Consider the following 26,745-nt stretch of genomic DNA (forward strand, 5'->3'; position numbering starts at 1 on the left):
TTGGAGTTCGCGGGAGACTTCTCTCTGCGTGCGGACCGAGAGAGCGCCCGCGCGCGGGATTTTCAAGCGGCCGACCCCGGGAATTCGAGCTGGCATGAGCCTCTGGGTGGACAAGTACCGTCCCTGCTCTTTGGGACGGCTGGACTATCACAAGGAGCAGGCGGCCCAGCTGCGCAACCTGGTGAGTCCGCGTAACGGGGCAGGGAGAGCGGGGAGAGGGTAGGCCCCCATCTCGGGAGTTTCAAGCCCCTAAGGAGTGGTAGGCCCTGAAGTGAGAAAGCATTGAAATAGAGGAACATGAGGGAAGAGTGCACTTGCAAAAAGCAAATGCAAATTCCTTGAGGCAGGAGTGTGTCCGACCTATTCTAGGAACCTCAAGAAGGCCAGTGTAGCTGGACAATAGTGGGCAGAGGGAGGGGCGGGGGGAGGTGCAGATCCAGTAAATTCTTATAGGGTGAGATTGGAAGCAATGGAAGGTTTAGGGCAGAGAAGTGACATCATCTGACTTTACTTTTTAACAGGGTAACTTAAAATTTCTTGGTGTCATTTCCCTTATTTATAAAAAGGAGGGTGTTTTATTTATTAACTTCAGAGGTCATTTCTAATTTTAAAAGGTTGTATTAGATCGTCCTTGAGTGTAATTCCTAATAGAAGATTTTTTTTCTTTTCTCCATCCTGATGTGTATTTTCGTGTCGTAGTTGGTATAAGTGTCTAATGGCAATGTTTTCTGAGAAGCAAACTGAATATTTTAGGAAATGGAGAGGGGAGAAGGGTCTTGAGAAAAATCTAGTGTCTGTGTAAGCTATTTATTCACTCCTTTTTAGAACCAAGTAGTACCATATGCTAATGGAAGTGTTTTGCTCAGCTCTCAGGTTCTTCAGTACCCACCTTTTTTCTGTTACAGGTACTATTTGGTAAGTACTTAAAAAAATGAGAAATAATGGGAAAAAAAGAACTCTATCCTTATTCAGAGTCATTGGAAAAGTTGATAGTGTTGTGAGATTGAAGGTTTTTTTTTTTTCCTTTTTTTAAATTATTGGTATTATGGTAGTTTAAGCTCTATTATAGCTGTATACAGCTCTATACTTCCATTTCTAGACAAATTGCATTTTCTCACCATAGCTTTCACTTTGATTTTCTTAGGCAAACGACACCTTTTATTTTCTATGGCTGTCTTTTTGTTATACAGAATTTGGAGTAAATATTTTGGACAGAAATTTAATATACTGCTGTCGGATGTCTATAGATTTGCTTTTAAAAACTGTTCAACTGTTTTACTGTTGAATCTACAATTTAGTAAAACTGGAACATTTAAAGCATACCCTTAATTTTTGGCTAGATGGAGTTTAAAAAGCAAAGGCAACAGGTATTTGTGAAGCACCTGCTATTTTCCAGGCACTGTATCAGGTGAATAGTTCTTTTCCTTGATACTTTTTTTTTCAGTGCCAGACATAGATGAGTTTCCAAAGTATTAAAATTCACCCCAATAAGCTTTTCTGTTAAGATACTTATTTCATTTTTTTCTATAATGCTTACTTAGAAACTTCTGTCACAAGATTTTATGCCCCTGAGGTTAAGACCTGTGTTCTCAGTGTTTTGTTTTGTTTTTTTAGCCTTCATAGCACTGACTCCCAAACGTGACTGATCACCAGGGTCACCTGGGAAGTTTTTTAAAAGCACAGTCTTGTACTCTGTTGCAGCACTGTCAGTGCCCTACTCCATCCCGTTGCTCTTGACTTATAAATGCGCACAGATTGACTTCCAGCTTCCAGGATCTGTGCTTCTTGAAGGCTTTCTTTTGCTGACACTCCTAAGCAGACTTGAAAGGCCTGGTAATTGATGCTCTTCCTTAATCTGAACCACTTTCCCAAGCAAGTTGCATCAAAGGATTGATGAGAGAGAGCGTATTGTAATCCAGCTTCCCCACCTCTTGGGTGGGTTAACGTTGTGTTTGTGTTTTTTCTTTAAAAAAAATTTTTTTTCAATGTTTGTTTATTTTTGAGAGAAAGAGAGCTAGGGAGGGGCTGAGACAGAGGGAGACACAGAATCCTAAGCAGGCTCCAGGCTCTGAGCTGTTAGCATAGAGCCTGATGTGGGCTCAAACCCACGAGCGGTGACATCATGACCTGAGTCAGACGCTTAACTGACTGAGCCACCCAGGTGCCCCTATTGTGGTGTTTTTTTTTTACACTGGCTTCAAGAGTATCCCCAGCAGGATTAAACCGCAGATGCCCAGAGTGGTTAAGCAGATAATGCATTCATTGGCTGCCTTCCTTTCCTTGCTTTGCTTCCTTATTCCCCTACAAAATTTTCCTTTATTTTTCAAATAAACCACATACATTCAATTCTTAAAAAAGAGACTATAGCCCAAACTAAGTCAGGCATCATTTCTTAGTTACTGAATCTTAATCTCATGGATGGGGTCCAGTAATCAGTTTTTTATTTTAAAAAGTTTTCTAGGAGTTTTTGAAAGCCTGGCGCCTGCTTCAGATTCTGTGTCTCCCTCTCTCTCTGACCCTCCCCCACTTGTGCTCTGTCTCTCTCTCAGAAAAAAGGAAATAAATAAAAATAAATAAATATAAAAGTCTCTATATAGGCTCATACATACATATTTTTGAAGTTTCATAAGTGGAGACACAAAATATTTGATACCTAAAAAAGTAGTTTAATTCTCTCTAGAGCAGTTGTTTGACTAGGGAAAATGCCTCTTTTTTTTCCTCCCCCCAGGTGCAATGTGGTGATTTTCCTCATCTCTTAGTGTATGGACCATCAGGTGCTGGAAAAAAGACAAGGATTATGTGTATTCTACGTGAACTTTATGGTGTTGGAGTGGAAAAATTGAGAATTGAACATCAGACCATCACAGTAAGCATTTTGCTTTGAGGCTTCCAAATATTTATAGGAGGGATTTCCAGTCCTATCATATATATTCCCATGGCCCTGTCCATTGCTGCCCAATGTGTGATTTAAGTAAGAATTTCACAGATAACCCAGATGCACAGGATTGAGAGCTACTGATTTATAGACCTAACTGTTAAAACCAGAACAAAGTCAGTTATGTTCGAGAGGAAATATGAGCAACCAGAGATTTGGGGTAAAATGTAGGCAGTGGAATTTATTTTAGATTATCTAGCAAATCAGTACCTCAGCTGAAACTGGAACTCAAGTCTCTACAGTTCATTATTCTGAGAGCAATAATGGATTTGGAAAAACAATGATTTTGAGAAAAATTTTAAATGTGGAATCAGGCAACGTGGTAAAGATTAGACAGCTGACTGATTAGACAAGGAAGCATGAAGCTCTGGGATGTTCAGAGAATTCCTATGATTTATCTTGGCTGAGCTTTCCAGCCTGTACCATGCAGTGCATTTTCATACTCTTCTTATAGACAGTGGTTGGGATTTAGTTGAAATTACCTTCTCTTGGTGTGCCCCTCTCCAACCCCATTAGAATTAGTTTTTCCTTTTTTGTTGTTGTTGTTGAAGTTTTTTTTTTTTTTAAAGCTTATTTGTTTATTTTGAGAGAGAAAGAAAGCGCGATCAGGGGAGTGGCAGAGAGAGAGAATTCCAAGCAGGCTCTGCACTGTCAGCGCAGATCCCAGTACGGGGCTTGAAGCCATTAATCATGAGATCATGACCTGAGCCGAAATCAAGAGTCTGATGCTTAACTGACTGAGCCACCCACGCACCCCTAGTTTTTCCTTTTTTAACCCATAGCTTATACTTTTTAGTACTTACTTTGTTTTGCCTTCATTATAGTTTATCATACATTTTTTTTTTTTTTTTGAGAAGATTGTATTTGTTTTGGTTATGCAGGGAACATGTCCTACTCATTTTTATATCCTTCATAGCCCGTGGTGTAGCATCTTGTACATATTAGGCACTGAAAAAATGAATGCCGAGTGACTGGATGGATGGTAAGTAGTGCTATTAATAGAATCTTTAGGAAGATAAATCGATTTTGAGCTAATATTGATGAGCTTGTGTTAGACACATTGAGTTTAAGGTGGCTTGTGGTACATCCTGGTGGGAACTCTTATAAAATATTCAGGGACAAATTTAACAAGAAAGGTGTGGGATCTGTAGGAAAAAAACGGTAATACCTTATAAAAGGGAAAAAAAAGATCAAATGGAAAGATCCAGCAAGTTCTCCGGTAGGAGGCTTAATATTTTAAAATATCTGTTTTCCCCAAGTTATGGTATAAATTTCAGTGAAATTAGAATTAAAATCCAACTTGTTTTTTTAATTGCATGAAATGATCTGAAAGTACATATGAAAGAATACCTTTCTGAGACCATACAAAAAAGATTTGTGAAGTGGGACTTGTGTTATGAGATATTAAATCATATTGTAAGGCTGTTTTAACCAAAACAATAGTATATTGGCATGGGAATAGAGAATTTGATCAGTGGAACTTATTAGAGAGCCCAGAAATACGATGGAAAATCTATTTCAAATCAGTATTAAAAACCTGAGTTAGCAAGATGTGCTAGCATAACTAGTTACCTACTCTGAAGAAAATAAAGTTGAATCCCTATGATTCATAATTTACAGAGATGAGTTCCAGACGAATTAAAAACTTAAATGTTACAATGAAGCACTAAATTTCTTAGACTATATGAGCAGCCTGTAGGTCGAGAATACCTTTTAATAGAAAACATGGAAGGGGCAGGGGCACCTGGATGGCTCAGTTGGTTAAGTGACGTTGGTTTGGGTGATGATCCTACGGTTTGTGACTTCGAGCCGTAATGGGCTCCATGCTGACAGCTCGGAACCTGGAGCCTGCTTCGGATTCTGTGTCTCCTTCTCTGTCTGACCCTCCCCTGCTTGCACTCTGTCTCTTTCTCTCAAAAATAGACGTTAAAAAAAGTTTTTAAAAAATAAGGAAGTGATAGAAAAAAAGAAATATGTACTTGGATGTATATGAAATTTATGTTCCTATTATAGAATATAATGTACATAGAATCAGTGGAAAAACAAATGATTGTCAAAAAATAATTGAAAGGAATGTGTTAGATAAGAGATTTTACAAATTGACAATGAAAGACAACTTGGTAAAAAACTGAATAAAAGAGTCATAAGAGAGAAATATAAATGTGTGTAAAGATGTTTGTCATTTTTGATAAAGAGAAGCAGTGAGTCTGTTATCAAATTGGCAGAACTTAAAGGCATGATATATCCAGAAGGGAATGTTGGGCAAGAGTATTTGTTGCTCGTGGAAAACTGAATTGTTAGATTTTTTTGGGGAGATAGGCTGATTATACATATATACATACATACATACATACATACATACATACATACATACATAAAAATTTAGAAAATGTGTCCTCTTCAATCCAGCAAATCCTTTATTGGGAATCTATTGCATAGAAATGAAGTCAGTACATGATAGATGTATGGAGAAGGATGATAATTGTGGGATAGTTTGGGATGTCAAAAACCAAGAAGCAAAATGCCCATCAGTATGATTGGCTTTGGGACATCCACGTTATAGGTCATATGCAACTAACCTACACCAGTATCTTAGGGGAATTGTGTAGATGCGTTGTTAACTAGGAAAAGTAAAACACAGAGAAATGGGTATGATTGACTCTTTTTTTTATAACTTTTTTTACAAGAAACACTATAGAAATATATTAAATATATATATATATATATATATATATATAGATACATATCTATGTGTTTATTTTTGTGTGTTATGGAAAAGTCTATGCAAGGACATATGCAGACTGTTTACAGGGATGATCATTCATAATGAGATGGTTTGTAGATTTCTGGAGATAGAAGGAAAAGTAGAAAACAGGATGTGTGATATGACCCAATTTATATAGAAATACTTTCATCTGCACATAGAGAAAAAAATGGGGTTAATGAAGTTAAAATATTCTTGGTGGTTATCTGAAGTTTTTTTTATTAAGAATAAATTGTTTTGAAAACAAACAGTGAAACAGAGAAAAGAGGAGAAATAGCCAGTAATTACACATTCAGAACATTTATTTTCTTTGTCCACAGACTCCATCTAAAAAGAAAATTGAAATTAGCACTATTGCGAGCAATTATCACCTTGAAGTTAATCCCAGGTAGGTTTCTACTATATAGAAACAAGTCTTCTTCTTTTTTTTTTTAAGAGTTAAACCCATTCTTGAAATCGAATCATGTGTGGAAACACCATATGTGCAATAGGTAAAAGTAAAGATGCCCACTGTGAAATAGGGAGACTAGAACCTTTCCATTTCCCCTTTTCTCTGACTTCTGAGTCAAATAAGTTTAATAATTAAGTTTTCTTGCTCTATAGAACTCAGTGTTTTATACAAAGTACATTTCATAGTCATTAAATTTTTGTTCTTTTGGCTCAAGCAGAACTGATAGCAAGATAAAGTATGGCTAAAAAGTTTGTAATGTCTGGAGTGAATATTTCAGGATATATTTTGGATTACCAAATCTTTTTTTTTTTTTTTGCCTCTCCTTTGTTTCAGTTTCTTGATTAAAGTGTGTTATAATAGTCCACCAACCAATGTCTATATTATTTATCATGACTTAATCAAAGATTAGGCTCCTGTTGGGAGACACATTGAAAACGCATGCCATGGCAGCGTAGTACCTGCTTAATAGTGTAGAAGTGATTGTCTTGGGAGCAAAGTTGAGTAAAGCTTCAGTTTTGTCTGGGGCCTGGTATGTTCTTGAAGGAGAAGAAAATCAAGGACATCTTCAGGCAAAGGCAACCTTTTTGGGCAGTGGCACAGAGATGAGGATGAGCATCTATATCAAGATTGAATGGAGCAGGAGGAATATAGTTATAAGCTAATATGTATTCAGTAACAGGCACTGTTACTTTACATGGATAATTATATATAGTTTTCAAAACAGCTTAGGCATTATTACTTTCCTTAGATGTGTCCAAGAAAATTAAGAGAAATATGACTGGTGAGAAAGGGTCTGATTAGAAAAGTAGGGAAAAATGGTAATTTCATAGACAGAGGGAAATGTTTTTGATTCTTGACTAGGAAATGATCATAAGAGACACTTGAGGCATATTGATACAATATTAGTGAATTAAGAAAGATTTAATGGCTATTTGGGAAAATAAACTAAAGCTGATTTTTTTGCCCTGTTTCTCATCTTGAGTTCTTCTGTGACAAGAGTAGTCCATTAGAGGTTGAGCTGATTGTTTTTCACGTGTTTGAAATTGACAGCCTAAATTAACTAGGTGACTTTATGTTGGTTTGTGAGGTGCAGGACTTAGGTGCTAAAGCAATAATGTAGGTGTAAATGACAGATAATGCTTATCATAAGTCAGTAGCTTACAGAGTTCTGACTATCTTAAATTCCATTTGCTTATCTCATCATCTTGCCAAGACCCTGAATCAGCTCCATGCTAGTGCTGGGAGCAGACTTGTCTAAGCATGTTCTCTCTCAGACCTTTACTATTTGGGTGGAGAAGAGGCATGGAGGTTAAATTTTTGTTTGAGTTATTTTCACATTTTGAGTGACTACAGATGATTGAGAAATTAATTGTAACTAGATACTAACTATAGTTGGTACAGAAGTATTAAAGTATTTGATAAACTTAGGTATTAGTTATTGCTTTTTGTTTTTTAATGTTTATTTTTGAGAGGGAGACAGAGCATGAGTGGCGGAGGGACAGAGAGAGAGAGAGAGAGAGAGAGAAAGACAATCTGCAGCAGGCTCTAGGTTCTGAGCTGTCAGCACGGGGCTTGAACTTGTGAACCGTGAGATCATGACCTGAGCTGAAGTTGGACACACAACCCACTGAGCCACCTAGGTGCCCCAGTTGTTGCTCTTTTTTTTAAGTAACAGTAGACTTAATATAAGAACATGTTTACTGTTTTCAGTGTTATCTATCATATTGTAATTGAATATTGGAATATTGTTATTTTAATGACCCTGAACTATTTCACTTTGAAAGTTTTGTGAATGTCATTAGGTGTGAATAATTTTGATTAATATTTTAACCACTTAAAATCTTCAATGTTTTTCTTATAATAACAGATTAAAGGGATAATACTTTCTAAATACCTAAGTCTGTATTTACTATTATTTTTGTATTATATAGTGATGCTGGAAATAGTGACCGGGTAGTAATTCAAGAGATGTTGAAAACAGTGGCACAATCACAGCAACTTGAAACAAACTCTCAAAGAGATTTTAAAGGTATGTGATAAACATATTTCTTTTAAGGTGAACACTGACCTGGTACATAGTGAGTATAAGGGAAAATGTAGTGGGGAAACATAAATTCCATCTATGTAGCGAATATTTATTAACTTGTTCTATACTGAGCATTAATGCTCTCTTAGTTTTGGACATAAAAGTAAGACAGGCATGATCTCTCTGCTCATGGTAGGTTGTAGCCTAATGGAATTGAATTTTGGTGGAAAGAGGACAATTTATGCCACTCATTTGTTATTTTAGAACTAGATGAGTAATGAAAACACTTTATTTAAAATAAGAAATAACATGATTTAAGCAGAACTCTTCTGGGGCACCTGGGTGGCTCAGTTGGTTAAGCGTCTGACTTCGGCTCAGGTCATGATTTCGCGGTTCATGAGTTTGAGCCCCGCGTCGGGCTCTGTGCTGACAGTTCAGAGCCTGGAGCCTGCTTCAGATTCTGTGTCTCCTCCTCTCTTTGCCCCTCCCCTGCTCACACTCTGTCTTTCTCTTTCTCAAAAATAAACATTTTAAAAAAAAAGCATAACTGTTCCTAGGACCAAAATTACATGTTTATTATCAAATATTAAACAAAATCAGGTATAATTTTGCCATCCAGAGACAATTACTGTTAACATTTTTGTCATTACCTTCCGGTATTACCTGTATGCACATGTATGTGTACGTTCTCATAGAAGATTCTGTGATAATATGCCAGAATTTAATGCCTTGGATACATTTTGCTAAATTCTTCATTCAAAAGGTCGATTTATACTACCATCTGAAGTGTTTGGGAGTGCCATTATTCCTTGACATTTATCACCATTGTGGTCAATTATTTTTAACCTTTATCAGTTTGAATGGAGAAAATAAATTGTGTTTGTTTTTTCTTTAAGTTAGTATGATAATTTTTTCTTTTGTTTGTTGCTCATTTTACTGTTTTGTGAATTGCCTATGCATATTTCAGCTGGTTTTTATCTTCCTTAGTTCACTGTATTTCAGAATAAATTTACATTTATCTATTTTTTGCTACTGTAAATGGAGTCTTACGTTTTCTAACTTTTGTTATATGTGATAGCTGTGATGTTTATATCTTAATTTTATGTTTTACTATATTCATTGTTGTATTGTTTGTAATAGCCTTTCCATGGTTTCTTTTGAGTTTTCAGATATATATTTATATCATCTCTGAATAGAGATAATTTTTTCCCTTTCCAATTTGTATGGCTTTCAACATTCTTTCCTATCTAATTATGTTTACCAATACCTCCAGTATAGTGTTTAATAGTACGAAAGATAGTGGACATCCTTGTCATGACTTTGGAGGGAGAGCCTTAGGGTTTCCCCATTTAGTTGCTGGATTTTGGCCTGAGATGTATCTATTTTTTTTTAAGCTTATTTATTTAATTTTGAGAGGGAGAGAAAGGGAGAGAGCACACTCATGCATGTGCACACGCATACTCGAGTGGAGGAGGGGCAGAGAGAGAAGAGGAAGGATCCCAAGCCAGCTCCGCACTGTAAGCACAGAGCCCAACGTAGGGCTCTAACTCACGAACCAAGAGATCATGACTTGAGCCGAAATCAAGAATTGGACACTTAACCGACTGAGCCACTCAGGCGTCCCTGTATCTATTTGATCATAGTAAGAAATAAGAAAGTAAGCATCAGTTTGTATTTTATTGAGTGTTCCTAATGTGAATGTGTATTAAATTTTTTCAAATGCTGTTTCTTCATCCGTGAATGTGGTATTAAGATTTTTCTTTTTAGCTCTGTTGGTCAAGTAGATTATATTATTGGCTCTTCTAGTGAAATTGCTCTCTATTTCTAGAGTAAACCTCACTTGGTCATGATGTGTTAATTTTTAAAACATGCTGCTGTTTTCTGCCTACCAAGGACTTATTTTTGTATCATTTGGTCTGTAGTACTTTATGTTAGGTGCTATTTGTTAGATTTTGGGATCAGTCTCCTTGTTTCTATTTTTCCTGTCCTATTCCATTTGGATTCTATCTCTAGAATTTCTCCTCACTGTGAAGGATTGTCTTGGAAGGGAGCTTCATTTTGTTTTCAGTGTTCTGTTCTTGTCAAACCTTGTTGTATCCAGGTTCCTTTGCTTTAACCCATAAATTGAACCCTGTGGGTGCTGTTCTCAAATTGTCCCATTATACTTCACAGTGTGTTCTTACAGGTACCTGGATTTGGGTTCTGTACCAAAGGCTGTCAGAAACATGGTACATTCTTGCCACCCTCCCACACATAGTTGTTTGTTCTCATTTGCTCATATTAGGGAGTTCTTAGGTAAAACCTATCACTTTGTTTTGATATAAATGTTGTCCATGAGTCTTTGGTCTTGGAATCTTTCTACTTTTGTGGGAGAGATTCAAATCTATACTGCTACCACTGCCATCTTCTAGAAATAACTTTAATATGATGAAAAATACAATAAATAGTTACATTCAGTTCTAGCTACATAGTATTCCTGAAACACTTTAAAGTCAGTCCTTTATTATGGCTCGGTGGAATCTCACAGTACATGTGACCAGCTGTCTTTATTCTTTTTGGCTCTGTTTCTTGCATCAGTATTTTCCAAAGTATATTCTTAGGCATGATAAGATTTAAAGTGTTCCCCAGAAATGTGCTTCTGAGATAAAATATTTTGGGGAAGTACAGCCTAGTACCTCTCTGTCTTGGTGAGTTTTGGTTCATATAAATATAATAAAGACTGCAGTGAATTCTACAAAAAAGTAACATCTTTAACTTCATTTTAGCCTAGAGTTTCTTAAGTGTGATTGGAATTTTCTTTTAACATCTTTTCTTTAAATGTTTATTTTTTTATTTTGAGAGAGTGAGCACAAGCAAGGGAGGAGCAGAGGGAGAGGGAGAGAGGATTCCAAGTAGATTCCATGCTGTTAGCGCCTGATTCTTGATTTCAGCTCAGGTCATGATCTCACAGTTTGTGGGATTGAGCCCTGCGTCAGTGCAGAGCCTTCTTGGGAGTCTCTCCCTCTCTCTATGCCCTTCTTCTGCATTTATGAAGTCTGCCTCTCTCTCTCAAAATAAACTTAAAAATAAATAAATAAAATAAATTATTCTCACCATACCTGAGACTTTTATATGTCCTTGCCAAAGGGAAGAGTAGTATATCAGATTTCTTATTTAGAATTTCACTCCAAATAATGAGAAGGAAGAGAAGGAGATAGATTCTCAAGTTAAAATTTGTTTTCTTTCTCCTTGACTAGTGGTATTACTGACGGAGGTTGACAAACTCACCAAAGACGCTCAACATGCTTTGCGTAGAACCATGGAAAAGTATATGTCCACTTGCAGATTGATCTTGTGTTGCAATTCTACATCTAAAGTGATACCACCTATTCGTAGTAGGTGCCTGGCGGTTCGTGTGCCTGCTCCCAGCATTGAAGATGTAAGTCAAGTGAAACTTTTCAGAAGTCATTCATTTCAGATTCTCTGAGTATTGTGTGTATGTCTTTGTCATGTTTGTTTTGTAAAAACATAGTGAAATGTATTAGTGATTCAGGAACAGCTATGGCCTGGATACTAACCTGTAGTAGATATATAAATGAATACGTATGGTAGTAAATACCAGATATCACCAATACATAGAAAATATGATTATAAACTCTTATTAAGAATAATATTGCATATATGCCATCAATATTTAAGAAGTTCTTCCTTTTAAGTCATTTTTTACCTTAAGTAGGTATGAATTTCACTAAACTAGTTAAGGGCTAGTTATTTAGTTATTCTAGTTATTTAGTTATTCTACCTCAAGCTGATTTAATTGGCTTTGGAGGAGACTTGAGATAGATTTCTTTTCTTAACACTTACAAAGTAAAAATGCAAATTTCTCACAATAAGCAGCTTTCCTGCTGTTAATAGATTTGGGGTGATTTTATGCAAAGTAGGAATAATATGTCACCTTGTGTTAGTTGCAAAGTGGTGAAGTAACTTTATTAGAAGTTTCACTTATAAAAATTTTGAGAGTAACATAGTTAAAAGGGACCACCAGGTTACCACTCCTGTGGGCACTATTCGCTTCTTAGGGCATGCAAGTAATACCCCCCGAGTCATGCAGAATTCAGCCTATGAGACTCTACTTGGCAGCCCTCTGATTGATCGGTGTCCTTGTCAAAGACCTGAGGCCTTGTGTATTTTTTCACAGCACCCCCCCCACACACACACACACCCAGCCCCCCAAGATGGCTAGCAGGACTTGGAGCTCAAACCAGCTCTTTCTGTAGTTGGCAGGACCAGTTGCTGCCTCTTCCTGACAACTTGACTGACCCCTGGCTTTCTGCTAAAGGAGCCTGTGGGTTAGGGTTGGGAGCGACAAAAATAAATAACAAGGGTCTATAAAGGTGTTATCAACAGAAATTGCTTCAGTGTGCTGATAGATTGCCCGTTTTTGTTAATTGTCTTTTTTGTAGATTTGTCACGTGTTATCTACTGTGTGTAAGAAGGAAGGTCTGAATCTTCCTTCACAACTGGCTCATAGACTTGCAGAGAAGTCCTGCAGGAATCTTCGAAAAGCCCTACTTATGTGTGAAGCCTGCAGAGTGCAACAGTGAGTGAAAGGGGCAGTTACCACAGGAAACATTTTGGGGCACAGGCTTCCATATAATTTATTGTGTTCTCTTTTTATCATGTAGATATCCTTTTACTGCAGATCAAGAAATCCCTGAAACAGATTGGGAGGTGTATCTGAGGGAGACTGCTAATGCTATTGTCAGTCAGCAGACTCCACAAAGGTAAGTAGTGTCAAAAATGACCATAAAAGTTTGATCATAGAAATAGAACAGATAGTCTGAGTTTTGGATTAGCTGTTTCATACTACCACCAGTGCCATTTAGAATTATAGTTAAATCTTGAATATGAATACTAAACTTTCAAAGAAAAGATAGGATTTTAATTTTAGAAGTTTAGTGGTTCAGAATAGGTGGTATGTAGTAATGTGGCTTTTATTAAGCTATTGACATTTGCATATGGAACTTACATATAAATTAAAACAAATCTTGGAAGTTTTAGTTTTCCTTTCAGAATCTCAGATGACTTAATTTATAACTCAATGTGCTTAATTTTCTAATATTGAAAAGAATAATATTATAATTGTAATTGATGCATCATATCTTAGAAAGATACCAGGCTATGAATCATACCTCTACTGATTTTTATGCTCTTGAGCAGGTAACTTCATTTTAACGAGTTTTAACTTTTTCATTTTTATAATGAAGATGTTGTTATTACTCTGCCGGGAATACTTGTTCCTTTGCTATGAAGAGCAAAAAAGATTGTGTGATAATGGTTTGAGAACATACATGAACTCTGTGCTCAAGTATGATGATAAGCTCTGTTAACAATATTGTGTATATGCCACCAGTGTTTAGGAAGTGTTTTATAACATATTTGTTGAACAGTTGTTTTCATTTACTTCTGTGGGTCTATTATTCAGTAGTGGCTCATACTGAAAATATGTCAGCCATTAATTGTTTGATTTATGACAACTTTGAGAAGGGCCATCTACTTTTCTCCAAATCAGGAGTGGCAGTTTTAAGGCCCAGAGGTTTTTAAGGCTTGTTGACATGTAGTCTCCTATTCTTAATGCCTGTCAGACCTGAGAAACCATCTCTGGACTTAAGAGAGGGTAGTTGATTGCTTTAAGAAACACACTGGACTGTGTTCATCTGCTAAAGTTTAAGCTTCGTTGGTTCATGTGAAAATAATCGTGAGAAAAATATACCTTGTTTCTCCTCTTGGGTGATATATTTGATGAATTCTAATTTTTGTAAAGATTCTTCAAAAGGATTATAACATGTACTCTTTGGCCACCATGTAGATTTGTGGATAGTCATACATAATGGGTTCTTAGTATTTCATCAGGGTTTGCTTTGAATTCCTATAATTCATTTATTTTAATGGAAGAATTTAATAGTTTTTAAGAAGTGCCAAACATTGTAAGTAGTCTCTTCAGAAGAGAAAACTTTACTTTAGGAAAAAGTGTGCATTCCATTTTGTAAAATGTTGCTAAGCAGTGAAGTAATCTCAGCCTTAAAAGAGATAAAATGCAAAACATGTTTTAGGAGACTTTTACTTTTGTAAAATATTTCTGCATTGAAGATGACTTTCTTGTTTTCTGATTTTAAAGACGAAAACTTGGTAGGAGCAGTTGTAGAACTTTCCTAATTTTAGGAGAGCTAGGTACAGATGTTGTAGTATTTGATAATTACTAGTTTGTTCGTAAGACTTTAGTTGATCGTTGCTTTGCTTAATTCTTCTAGCAGCTGCTATCTCTTTCAATTTTCCAAACAAGTTTGGGCAGCTCACAAATATACTTTTTTAAAAAGAGGTGTTGTTATTTCCTGATTAGACTAACAGTTGTAGGAATTGATTTCGTTTTGCTACAAAAAAGAAATTTGAATTTCAAAGCTTTCAGGTTGACCAGAAATACTAGGAGGGCTGGTATCATTCTGATTATTGGCCCACACAGTACCAAATAATTGTTTCTTATTTTTGACCCATTAGACTTGCTGTGATATTTACAGTCTTGATTCTTATTTGATTTATTTTAGAAGAGTCATAGTTTTCTAGTTTGATAGCAGCTAATTTTAGTGAGCAATTATTAATGTTCTTACACTGTGACATCTCATTTAATTCATAGAGCAGTCCTACGTGGAAAAGTATTATTATTATCTTTATTTTATAGGTAAGAAAACTGTTTTGGGAGATTATTGCTTACTTGTAGACATTCAGTTAAGAATCAGAGACAGTTCAATAATACCATGTTTCTCTGACAGAAGAATTTGTACTCTTTAGCACTTGCAATCCCCAAGAAATAATGACACAAAGAAATTGTAGAATATATTCATTTTTAAGAAACTAAGTTATATTAGAAATGAACTCAGACTAAGACAAGATGCATGTAACATGCACACAATGCACACAGCATAGAACAGTTGTAGAGGAAAACATCCTGAATTAACTTTTTAGAAATAAATGATATGCATAATTATTAGAATAATTTTGGGGTGCCTGGCTGACTCTGTTGATAGAGCATGCAACTGTTGATGTCAGGTTGGGTGTATAGATTCCCTAAAATGGTTTAATACCATCTGTCATTTGTATCTGTTTCTTAACTCTTTAATAATCAGGGTTACTTTTTTTTTTTTTTTTTTTCATGTTTACTTATTTATTTTTGAGAGAGAGAGAGAAGGCAGAGAGAGAGAATCCCAAGCAGGCTCCACACTGTCAGTGCAGAGCCTGATGTGGGGCTTGAACCCATGAACTGTGAGATCATGACCTGAACCTAAACTAGAAACCAAGAAGTTGGATGCTTAACCGACTGAGCCACCCAGGCACCCCTGCTTTTTTTTTTTTTTTTTTTTTTTTTTTTTTTTAAAGATAATACTATCCTGTCCAAGAAGGATCAAGGCCTTTGGAATCAGACTTGAATTAAAATTCTGCCTCAGTGACATGAGTTTAAATGAAAGCCTAACCTCTCTTTTAGGTAAAAGAATGGTGTTGTGAGGTATAAATAGCATACTGCAGTCAGGCTCATACAGAGGAAAGAGTTAAATACTTTGGCAAACATTGGAAGGGTATGGATTTGAGAGTAAGGCAGATCTGTTCTTAATTCATGGTTCTTCTGTAGTCAACTTTGTGAGGTTACTTAAACTATCAGCCTTTTTTTTTTTTTCTCATCTAAAAAAATGGAGATAATGCCCCCACTCAGAGCTAGTGTGAGGACTTAAGTAAAATAATTTGTTACAGTGTCTTGCACATAGCAGATGTTCAAAAGATGCTGGGTTTTTTTCCCACTTTATTTTATTGTGATACAACTTCATACACTTGGGCTCTCTGGAGAAGAGTCTGAACTTCTACTTTTAAGAAATCTTTGATGAGGGGATGAGGCAAGATGGCGAAGCACCATGGAAGTTCTGTTTGTCTTATCTCTGAAATGCAGCTATATCAGCACCAAACTATTTTGCATGCCTAGGAAATTGATCTGAGGATTAACACAACAATATGCATAACTTGAGTCCTAGAACTCGGCAGGTACACTGTGTGGAGAAGTGAGCTGGGGGAGAGAATAGCCACAGAGGATAGGGAGCTGTTTTTGTGGAGAGAGGAAAGAGGGGTGGAGAGTGCAGGAAAAGCACTCTCCTGAAAGTAGCTGGAGAGAGAGAAAGAGTGAAAACACTAACAAGTGACTGAATAAGAAATCTGGTCCCTAAAACCAGTGACAGAAAGGAAGAAGAGGGTCTCAATACCATTAGGATTCTATAAATCCTCTGTGCTCTGTGGAGCACAGAGTTGGAAATTCTGGAGCTCAATGCCTGGTGGTGCTCTGGAGAGGAAAAAGGGCAAATCTGCAGGAGCAGGCAGCGGGGTCTGACGGGTCCATGTGCCACACAGGGAGAAACGGTTCCCCTTCTTGGAAAACATTTGGTAGAGGCCGTATGGCCTCTCCACAGGCAGTGGTCCCAGCGGACCCCTGAGAGCAGCCACATTTGCTGCTATTGAGACAAAGACACCTGAGCGTGTTGAAACCAGGCACTGGCTCTGTGTTGGGATTTGCCGTAATCTCTGAACTTCTACCACTGTGCGATTGCACAAACATTTTCTGGGGGTAATTCACCACCCAGCCATTGCTCAGCGAGCGCCTCCCCCAGAGAGACAGCAGGGGTCTAAGCTGCAGGGGTCTATGAAGTGTGGAGTTTTGAAACACAACCCCATCTGAGATAAAACTCTGGAGGGAGATGCTGCCTGGTAGGCTGATGGGTTGGACATGGACAAGGTGGAGGTGGGGAGTGGATGGAAGCCGAAGACAAAGGAGAGGTGCTTGATTGTGGGTTGGTGAGAGCACAAAGTTCCTTTGTCAGGCTAGAAAGCTGGGTGAAGCCATTTCCAACTCCCCCGCATACATGCATAACGGTATGCGCAGATCACACTGATCCAGCTCAGTAAGCTAAGCAGCACCACCTAGTGGAGAACAGAGCCTTTTCACCAAGCCCTGCCCAGCTGTGCCCTCCAGGCACATCCCCTAAAAGTCCAACACAGGTCTGTCTACCTGCTTAGTGTATGGACTATAGAGTGCTTCATAGTTTCAGTTCTACAGGAAACAATATAAGACTTAGAGAACTCAGTGACTTATTAAAAAAGAGATAATGTCCAAATCTTAGTAGTCCTAGATGATGAAGAGAGAGAAAAAGGGGCAGAAGTTTAATGTGAGCAAATTATAGTAGAAAACTTTCCTAATCTGGGGAAAGACACATCCAAATCTAAGAAGCACAGAGAACTCCTATTAGATTGAACAAAAACCGACCATCACCAAGGCATTTCATAGTCAAATTCACAAAATACGCAGACAAGGAAAGAATTATGAAAGCAGCAAGGGAAAAAAGAGTCCTTAACCTATAAAGGAAGACAGATCGGGTTCACAGCAGATTTATCCACAGTAACTTGGTGGGCCAGAAAGGAGTGACAGGATATATTCAGTGTGCTGAACTGGAAAAATAAGCAGCCAAGAATTCTTTAACCAGCAAGGCTGTCATTCAAATTACAAGGAGAGATAGTTTCCCAGACAAACAGAAACCAAAGGAGTTCGTGGCCACTAAACCAGCCTTGCAAGAAATTTTAAGGGGGGGACTCTGAGTGGAGAAAAGATGAAACAAGACAAAAAAGACCAAAAGCAACAAAGACTAGAAAGGACCAGAGAACATCACTAGAAACACCCAACTCTACAGGCAATACAACAGCACTAAATTAATATCTTTCAGTACTCACTCTAAATGTCAGTGGACTAAATGCTCCAATGAGAAGACGTAGGGTATCAGAATGGATAAGAAAACAAGACTCATCTATATGCTGCTTATAAGAGACCCATTTTAGACCTAAGACATCTACAGATTGAAAGTAAGGGGTTGGAGAACTGTCTATCATGCTGTTTGTGGCTAAAAGAAGGCTGATGTAGCCATAGTTATATCAAGTAAACTAGGTTTTAAAATAAAGACAGTAACAAGAGGGCATTATTATTCAGAAGGGCATTATATCATAATTAAGGGGTCTGTCCACCAAAGAGATCTAACAATTGTAGATATTTATGCCCCCAACGTGGAAGCACCCAAATATATAAATCAATTAATCAAAACATAAACTCATTGATGATAATAACCATTATAATACGGGACTTCCATACCCTTCTTACAGCGATGGACATTTCATCTAAGCAGAAAATCAAAGAAACAATGGCTTTGAGTGAAACACTGGACTAGATGGACTTCACAGGTGTATTCAGATCATTTCATCCTAAAACAGCAGAATACACATTTTCTCTAGTGCCCATGGAACATTCTCAGAATAGATCACACACTGGGTCACAAATCATCCCTCAACAAATACAAAAAGATCATGAGTATACCTTGCATAGTTTCAGACCACAATGCTATGAAACTTGAAATCAACCACAAGAAAAAATTTGGAAAGATCATGAATACTTAGAGATTAAAGAACACCCTATTAATGACTAAATGGGTTAACCAAGAAATTAAAGAGGAAATTAAAAAATGCACGGATGCCAGTGAAAATGAAAACATGACAGCCTAAAACCTCTGGGATGCAGCCAAGGCAGTCATAAGGGGGAAGTATATAGCAATTCGGGTCTTCCTAAAGAAGGAAGAAAGGTCTCAAGTACACAACCTAACCTTACACCTAAAACAGCTGGAAAAGGAACAGCAAATAAGTCCCAAACCAGCAGAAGACAGGAAATAATCATTAGAGCTGAAGTCAGTGCTGTTGAAATCAAAAAAGCAGAACAGATCAATGAAAGCAGGAACTGGTTCTTTGAAATAATTAAGAAAATTGATAAATCCCTAGCTAGTTTGATCAAAAAGAAAAAGGAAAGGACCCAAATAAAAATCACGAATGAAAGAGGAAAAATCACAGCCAACATTGCAGAAATACAAATAATAATTAGAGAATATTATGAGTAATTATATGCCAATAGGGCAATCTGGAAGAAATGGACAAATCTGGAAGAAATTGAATCAGTAATCAAAAAAATCTCCCAACAAACAAAAGTCCAGGGCTGGATGGCTTTCCAGGGTAATTCTACCAAACGTTTAAAGAAGGGTTAACACCTGTTCTTTTGAAGCTGTTCCAAAAAATAGAAATGGAAGGATAACTTATAAACTCATTCAACGAGGCCAGCATTACTTTGATTCCAAAACCAGACAAAGACCCCACTAAAAAGGAGAACTATAGACCAATTTCCCTGATGAACATGGGTACAAAAATTCTCAACAAGATACTAGCAAACTGGATCCACTAATATATTAAAAGAATTCTTCATGATCAAGTGGAATTTCTTTCAGGGATACAGGGCTGGTTCAATATCTGCAAATCAATGTGATACATCACATTAATAAAAGAGAGGATAAGAACCACATGATCCTCTCAAATGCAGAGAAAGCATTTGACAAAATACAGCTTCCTTCCTTAATAAAAAGCCTCAAGAAAGTAGGGATAGAAGGATCATATGTCAAGATTCTAAAAGCCATGTACAAAAAGACCCACTGCTAATATTCTCTATGGGGAAAAACTGAGAGTGTACCCTCTAAGGTCAGGAATGTGACAAGGATGTCCACTGTCACCACTCTTATTCAGAGTAGCGTTGGAAGTCCTAGCCTCAGCAATTAGACAATACAAAGAAATAAAAGGCACCCAAAATGGCAAGGAGGAAGTCAAACTTTTCACTTTTCACAGATGACATGATAATCTATTTGGAAAACCCAAAAGACTCCACCAAAAAGCTGCTAGAACTGAAACATGAATTCAGCAGAGTCAGGATATAAAGTCAACGTACAGGAATCAGTTTCATTTCTATACACCAGTAATGAAGCTGCAGAAAGTGAAATCAAGGAAACGATCCCATTTACAATTGCACCAAAAACCATAAAATATTCAGGAATAAACCTAACCAAAGAGGTGAAAAACCTATACACTGAAAACTATAGAAAGCTTATGAAAGAAATTGAAGAAGACACAAAAAAATGGAAAAACATTCCACGCTCATGGATCAGAAGAGCAAATATTGTTAAAATGTCGACACTACCCAAAGCAGTCTACATATTCAATGCATCCCTATCAGAATAACACCAGCATTCTTCACGGAGCTAGAACAAACAATCGTAAAATTTGTATGGATCCGGAAAAGACCCCAAACAGTGAAAGCAATTCTGAAAAAGAAAGCCAAAGCTGGAGGCATCACAATTCTGGACTTTAAGCTGTATTACAGAGCTGTAATCATCAAGACAGTATGGTACTGGCACAAAACAGACACATAGATCAATGGAACAGAATAGAGAACCCAGAAATGGACACACAAACGTATGGCCAACTGGTCTTTGACAAAGCAGGAAAGAACATCCAGTGGAAAAAAAAAAACCATCTCTTCAGCAAATGGTGTTGGGAAAACTGGACAGCAACATGCAGAAGAATGAACCTGGACCTCTTTCTTACACCATACGCAAAAATAAACTCAAAATGGATTAAATACCTAAACATAAGACGGGAAGCCCTCAAAATCCTAGGGGAAAAAGCTGGCAACAACCTCTTTGACCTCGGCTGCAGCAACTTCTTACTTGACATGTCTCTGGAGGCAAGGGAAGCAAAAGCAAAAATGAACTATTGGGACCTCATTAAGATAAAAAGCTTCTGCACAGTGAAGGAAACAATTAGCAAAACTAAAAGACAACTGACGGAATGGGAGAAGATATTTCAAATGATATATCAGACAAAGGGTTAGTATCCAAAATCTGTAAAGAACTTCTCGAAATCAACACCCACCAAACAAATAATCCAGTGAAGAAATGAGCAAAAGACATGAATAGACACTTTTTCACAGAAGACATCCAGATGGCTAACAGACCCATAACATGAAAAAATGCACAACCTCACTCATCATCAGGGAAGTACAAATCAAAACCACACAATGAGATACCACCTCATACCTGTTAGAATGTCTAAAATTAACAACTCAGGCAACAACAGAAGTTGTCAAAGATGCGGAGAAAGAGGAATCCTTTTGCTCTGCTGGTGGGAATGCAAACTGGTGCAGTTACTCTGAAGGAACAGTATGGAGGTTCCACAAAAAATTAAAAATAGAACTACCTATGACCCAGCAATTGTACTACTAGGTCTTTCTCCAAAGGACACAGGAGCGCTGTCTCGAAGGATACAGGGGTGCTGTGCTGGTGGTAAGTTTATAGCAGTGCTGGTGGTAATAGCCAAAGTATGGAAAAAGCCCATATGTCTATTGACTGATGAATGGATAAAGAAGTGTGGTATATATCTATAATGTAATATTACTTGGGATCAAAAAGAATGACATCTTGCCATTTGTATTATGCTAAGCTTAATATATGACTTCACTCATGTGGAAGATGCAAAACAGGTAAACATAACAGAAAGGAGGCAAAAATAACAAAAAGAGCAAGGGAGACAAACCATCAGAGACTCATACAGAGAACAAAGTTGTTGGGGTATTGGGTGGGGGGGGATGGGCTAAATGGGCAAGAGGCATTAAGGAAGACACTTTTTGGGATGAGCACTTGATGTTATATGTAAGTGATGAATCACTAAATTCTATTCCTGAAATCATTATTACACTGTATGGTAACTAACTTGGTTGTAAATTAAAAAAAAAAAAGATGAAAACTTGCTTTGAATGGAAGTGTTCTAGTATTGCAAAAGAAAATAAATCTTTGATGAGTCACTTCTCTGATCTAAATATGGAACATCTGTGATATTTACTAATATCTTCCTAAATCTTACTAATATTTTACTAAAAGCTTTAAAACATGTTTTCCCTTTAGGGTACTAAGTATATATACGGAGAAAGATAGTTGTTTTGTGTGTACTTACAATTTTACTTGTCATTTTCGTCTTGCCATTTTAAAATGCCATATGTATTCTTTCTTTCCTGGAACTATTATGAAAAGGGCCGAAAATTAAGAGCTCAGAGGTTGGAGTATTCATATTCACTTAGACAATCTGATTCTGTGCTTGCCTATGACCTATTGTACTGCCTTTCTGTGACAGGACCGCTTTGTTTCCTTGCCATACTGCTTTTTTACTTTGCAGTTTGAGGTAGTATGTAATGATACATAGAATCATGCTTGTATGCTCTTTTCTTACTTGTATAATTAACTAGTGATTGTCTTATCTTTTCATGACCATTTTCTAGATGTCCGAGGTATCTATCTGGAGGAAAAATAAACATTGTCACTTGATATGTCATGAAAGTAGGTTGAAATGCAGTGTGAATAATGTCAACCCTCACTCTTCCTGAAGTCTTAATTTTTATCTGGCACTTTCATGGTATTTTGATGTAATTAATAACTGAATATAAATGTCTGACTTTAAATGAGTTCTGAACATTTTCTTTTAGAAGCATGAACTGAAATTAGGAAAAGCTTAAATGTGTATCTTAAGTATGATAAGCCATTTAACAAAATGTATGGGAATTAATTCATAAACTAAAACAGCACAGTATGTTCTTGAAAAAATTGTGTCTTATTTTCATTACAAAGTATTAATTATCTTGTTTTATATAGGCTTCTTGAAGTCCGTGGAAGACTTTATGAGCTTCTAACTCATTGTATTCCTCCTGAAATTATAATGAAGGTAATCTGATTTCAGTTCCTGAACCATTTATAACCATGAAATTTGGACTTTTGCAGTACTGAGACACATTGTCATTTCTTTCTCTCCAGCTCATTAATTCAACAGGTATTTATTGAACCTTTCCTGTGTGTGCCAGATACCATTAGGGGAGTGTTGAGGAAGACCTGGGAGGCCCTGCCTTCAGAAAATATACATTTTAGTGGGGTGAAATGGGAAACAAGAAGCAAAAGGATTTCAGAATGTTATAAGTGCTACAAAGGAAGTAAGAAGGTGAAATGGTAATAATGGAAGGTGGGCTGTGGAAGGTCAACAGTGGCTTCTGTGAGGAAGGCGTGTTTAAACTGAGACTTGGAAGATTAAAAGAGAGGCAGCGTGTAAATAGTTGGGGAACAAGTACTGTTAACCTTTAAACCTTGAAGCTTTGAACGATGTGGTAGTTAAGACCCTGACCTCCTGCATAGTTGAAAATCTGTGTATTACTTTTAACTATCCCAAAAGTTGACTACTAATAGTCTACTGCTGTCCAGAGGCCTTACTGATAACACACTGGATTAACACATTATGTAGATGTGTTATATACTGTATTCTTACAATAAAGTAAGCTAGAGAAAAAACTTATTAAAATCATAAGGAAAATACATTTATGCTACTGGACTTACTGAAAAAAATGTGCTTAAAAGTGGACCCTCACAGTTCAACCCCACGTTGTTTAAGGGTCAGCTGTATTTCAGACAGTGAGGTTTAGTGCACATAGGGAATGACATTAAAGAAGTAGGCAGAGTCTAGACTTTGTTACATTTTGTAAGGCACAGCTTTAGGTTTGGTCTGGTAGGTCTAAGCCATGTGTGTTGACTGATTTAGATGTTAGGGAATGCAGGGGGTTTTGTTTGTATTTATTAAAGTTATATGGCAACACTCACAAAAAATTCTAATTATGCCAAATATAAAAGAGAGTGAGTTCTACCCATCCATTTCTGCAAGGGTGAGCACTTCCAACAGACCTGTATTCTAGTCACGTAGAAATATGCCCATATGTATGGCTGTGTGTGTATAGTTTCACAAAGCTTCACAATGTTCTGCACTGTGGTTTGTTTGTTTTTTTTTAAATAATGTAGCATGGATGATATTTCATGACAGTATGGATTTATTTTATCCTTTCTAGTGGATGAATGGAATTTCATTATGGGACTATATCATAGTTTTTTGAATATGATGCTGTTGGTGGAACTTTAGGTTGGCTACACGTTATTATTGTAACTAGTAACATTGCAGTGAGCATCTTTTTACTTCTCTCTTTGCACCCTCATACATTAAGTATTTGGCATTTGGAATATGATTGATAGCTACCACATTTTACATTATGGAAAAGGTATGCGGTTTTTTTGTTTTTGGATGAAAACTACCATATAAAAGAACATACAAAAGAGATTTCACAAGTAAAAAGAACATACTGAGGTTTTGCTTCTTTTTTGAATGAGAAATAAAACTTGTTCAGCTTATTTTTTTAATGATTACTTTTTAAATTACTGGTTATCTTTTTTTCAGGGCCTTCTCTCAGAACTTTTACATAATTGTGATGGACAGCTGAAAGGGGAAGTGGCCCAGATGGCAGCTTACTATGAACATCGTCTACAGCTGGGTAGCAAAGCCATTTATCACTTGGAAGCATTTGTAGCCAAATTTATGGCGCTTTATAAGAAGTTCATGGAGGATGGATTGGAAGGCATGATGTTTTGACATCTTGACAGCTATCCTTAATTCTTCCTAATATATCTCAGTATCATCATTTACATCCATTTTATATTGGAAGAGCTGCAGGTAAAATAAACTAACTTCACTTAACCATGCCTTATTTGTGGTGTTTTGTGGTTTTTTTTGGTAGTAATTTTTCTGTGAACTATTAATTATTATACTTAAATAATTGCTCTTTTATACTGTTGAAGTTATTGAAAGGACACAACTTAGAAACTTCAGAGTCCAGAAACATGATTTCAGAGTTTAATATACTTTCAAAATTTGCTATTCAACTATGCAGTGTTGGTCTTCCCATTTTCCATCCTTTCTCTCATCTGTTGGAGGAAATTTACTACATACAAAAGCAGAGGTTGTTTTCTATCCTCTAAATGACCATTTTTGGCCACAGGCACATAACTCTGCTTGGCAAGTCATTACCTTTAATCATATTTTCTCTCAGTCAAGAATTGTGGTTTTTTGTGTTTTTTTTTTTCAGGAAATATAAGGATTAATTTTGAAATAAAATAGCCTGAGTGTGAAGAACATTGTTGGTACCATTCCTGTTGAGACTATAGAAATCCAATTTTATTTCAGTAATTCACATATTAGGTGGGCTACTAAGAAATAAGAATGTTTTCATTGAATACTTGAGATTGTTGAAGAACATGCATCATGTTTTTCACAGCAAAGGTATATTAGTATAGAAATTACTCTTTGAACAAGTGTATTTTTCTGTCATTGATCCTATCCTTTGGAACATTTTTTCATTAGATATTTGGTTCATGGAACAAAGAATTTGCTTGACAGATTTGTAGGACAGGCCTTGAATAGTTTCTTTAATTTGGGGCAACAGAAGCATGACTCAAAAGCTAAACCAACAAGGGTGAAATAAAAGATTTTAAGTTCCAATAAGTTAAATTACCTCTGTGAGGATAATAGGGAGACTTCTTGTAGTAGTTAGTGATCAGTCAGGAAGTATTTAATTGATGGACACAGCTACACACATACAAAAACGCGTAGCAGTTTTAGGCTTATGGGAAACTGTTAAGGTCAGGAAAGATGACCTTTTTGTGTTTGTTTGTTTTGGGGGTACTAGTTAGGCCCCAGTTAGCAGTCCCAGTCCTTGGGGCACTTACATGCTAGGAAGGATATTGACTATAACTAAAGAACTGGGAAAGTGAGGTTTGGCAGAGTTAGGACTTTTAATTTGAAAAACAAAAAGTGAAAATATTGTGACTGTCTTCTGATGTTTAGGAAGTCTGAGTGGTCTTATAATTTTTATTCCTCTGGAGCAGTGCTTCTCAAAGTAGAATCTCTGGACCAGCACCAGCATCACCTGGGAACTGAGAAATATAGACTCTCAACTTTGATTCCACATCTACTGAATCAGCAACTATGGGAATCGGATCAGCTATTCAGGGAATTCTGGTGTACCCTTAAGTTTGAGAACCACTGCTCTAGAGAATGTGTACTTAGGATCAGTGTGCATAGATTAAAGGGAGACATTTTAGTTGCAAGTGAAGAAGAACTTTCTAACAGCAGCTGTCTTGTAATTGTATGGCAAGCTTGAGAGTTCCTTATAAACAGGAAATGTTTAGAAAATTGTCGGAGAATGCAATGCTTACATATGCTAGACGTTGCACTAGGGACTTTCTATGTATTATTAGACCCTTACATCTCTAGGAGAGAGGTATTATCTTCTATAAAAATAAAGAGGCTGAAGTTTAGAGGAATGAGGTGTAATTTATACTAAAACCCACTTTGTCTGTATTTGATTTTTGACAAATGTATTCAGAGTAGCACCATCCCAATCAGGATACAGATTTTATCAACTTCAGTTTCTTCCACATCCCTTTGCTGTCACTCTACCCCTACCCTGGCCCAAGTGACCACCGATCTGCTTGCTGTAGTTCTAGATTAGTTTTGCCTGTTCAAGAATTTAAAGTCAAATACTGTATGGTCTTTTTCTCAGGCTTCATTGTCTCAATTATAATTGAGATTCCTTTATGTTGTTGAAACACGTATGTTTCACTAATTTCAATTTTTATTGATCAGTATGTTTGTGTATGTTTTAAGGCTATTCTTGATGGACCTTTGGGTGTCCAGGTTTTGGTTAGTATAAATTAACTTGCTCTGAATAT

At 36.7% G+C, this 26,745-nt stretch overlaps 1 protein-coding gene across 1 annotated transcript; it reads left to right on the plus strand.

Annotated features, from left to right (window-relative positions):
• RFC3 (replication factor C subunit 3) lies at positions 1-24,717 on the plus strand. The gene is made up of 9 exons (XM_042951979.1): positions 1-181; positions 2,729-2,866; positions 6,020-6,087; positions 8,082-8,179; positions 11,413-11,594; positions 12,619-12,755; positions 12,841-12,939; positions 22,801-22,870; positions 24,416-24,717. The coding sequence occupies exons 1-9, from the start codon at positions 95-97 to the stop codon at positions 24,605-24,607; spliced, it is 1,071 nt and encodes a 356-aa protein (XP_042807913.1). The 5' UTR covers positions 1-94; the 3' UTR covers positions 24,608-24,717.
• The last annotated feature ends 2,028 nt before the right edge of the window (positions 24,718-26,745 follow it).

Source organism: Panthera leo, chromosome A1, assembly GCF_018350215.1.
Source record: "Panthera leo isolate Ple1 chromosome A1, P.leo_Ple1_pat1.1, whole genome shotgun sequence".
Classification (NCBI taxonomy): domain Eukaryota; kingdom Metazoa; phylum Chordata; class Mammalia; order Carnivora; family Felidae; genus Panthera; species Panthera leo.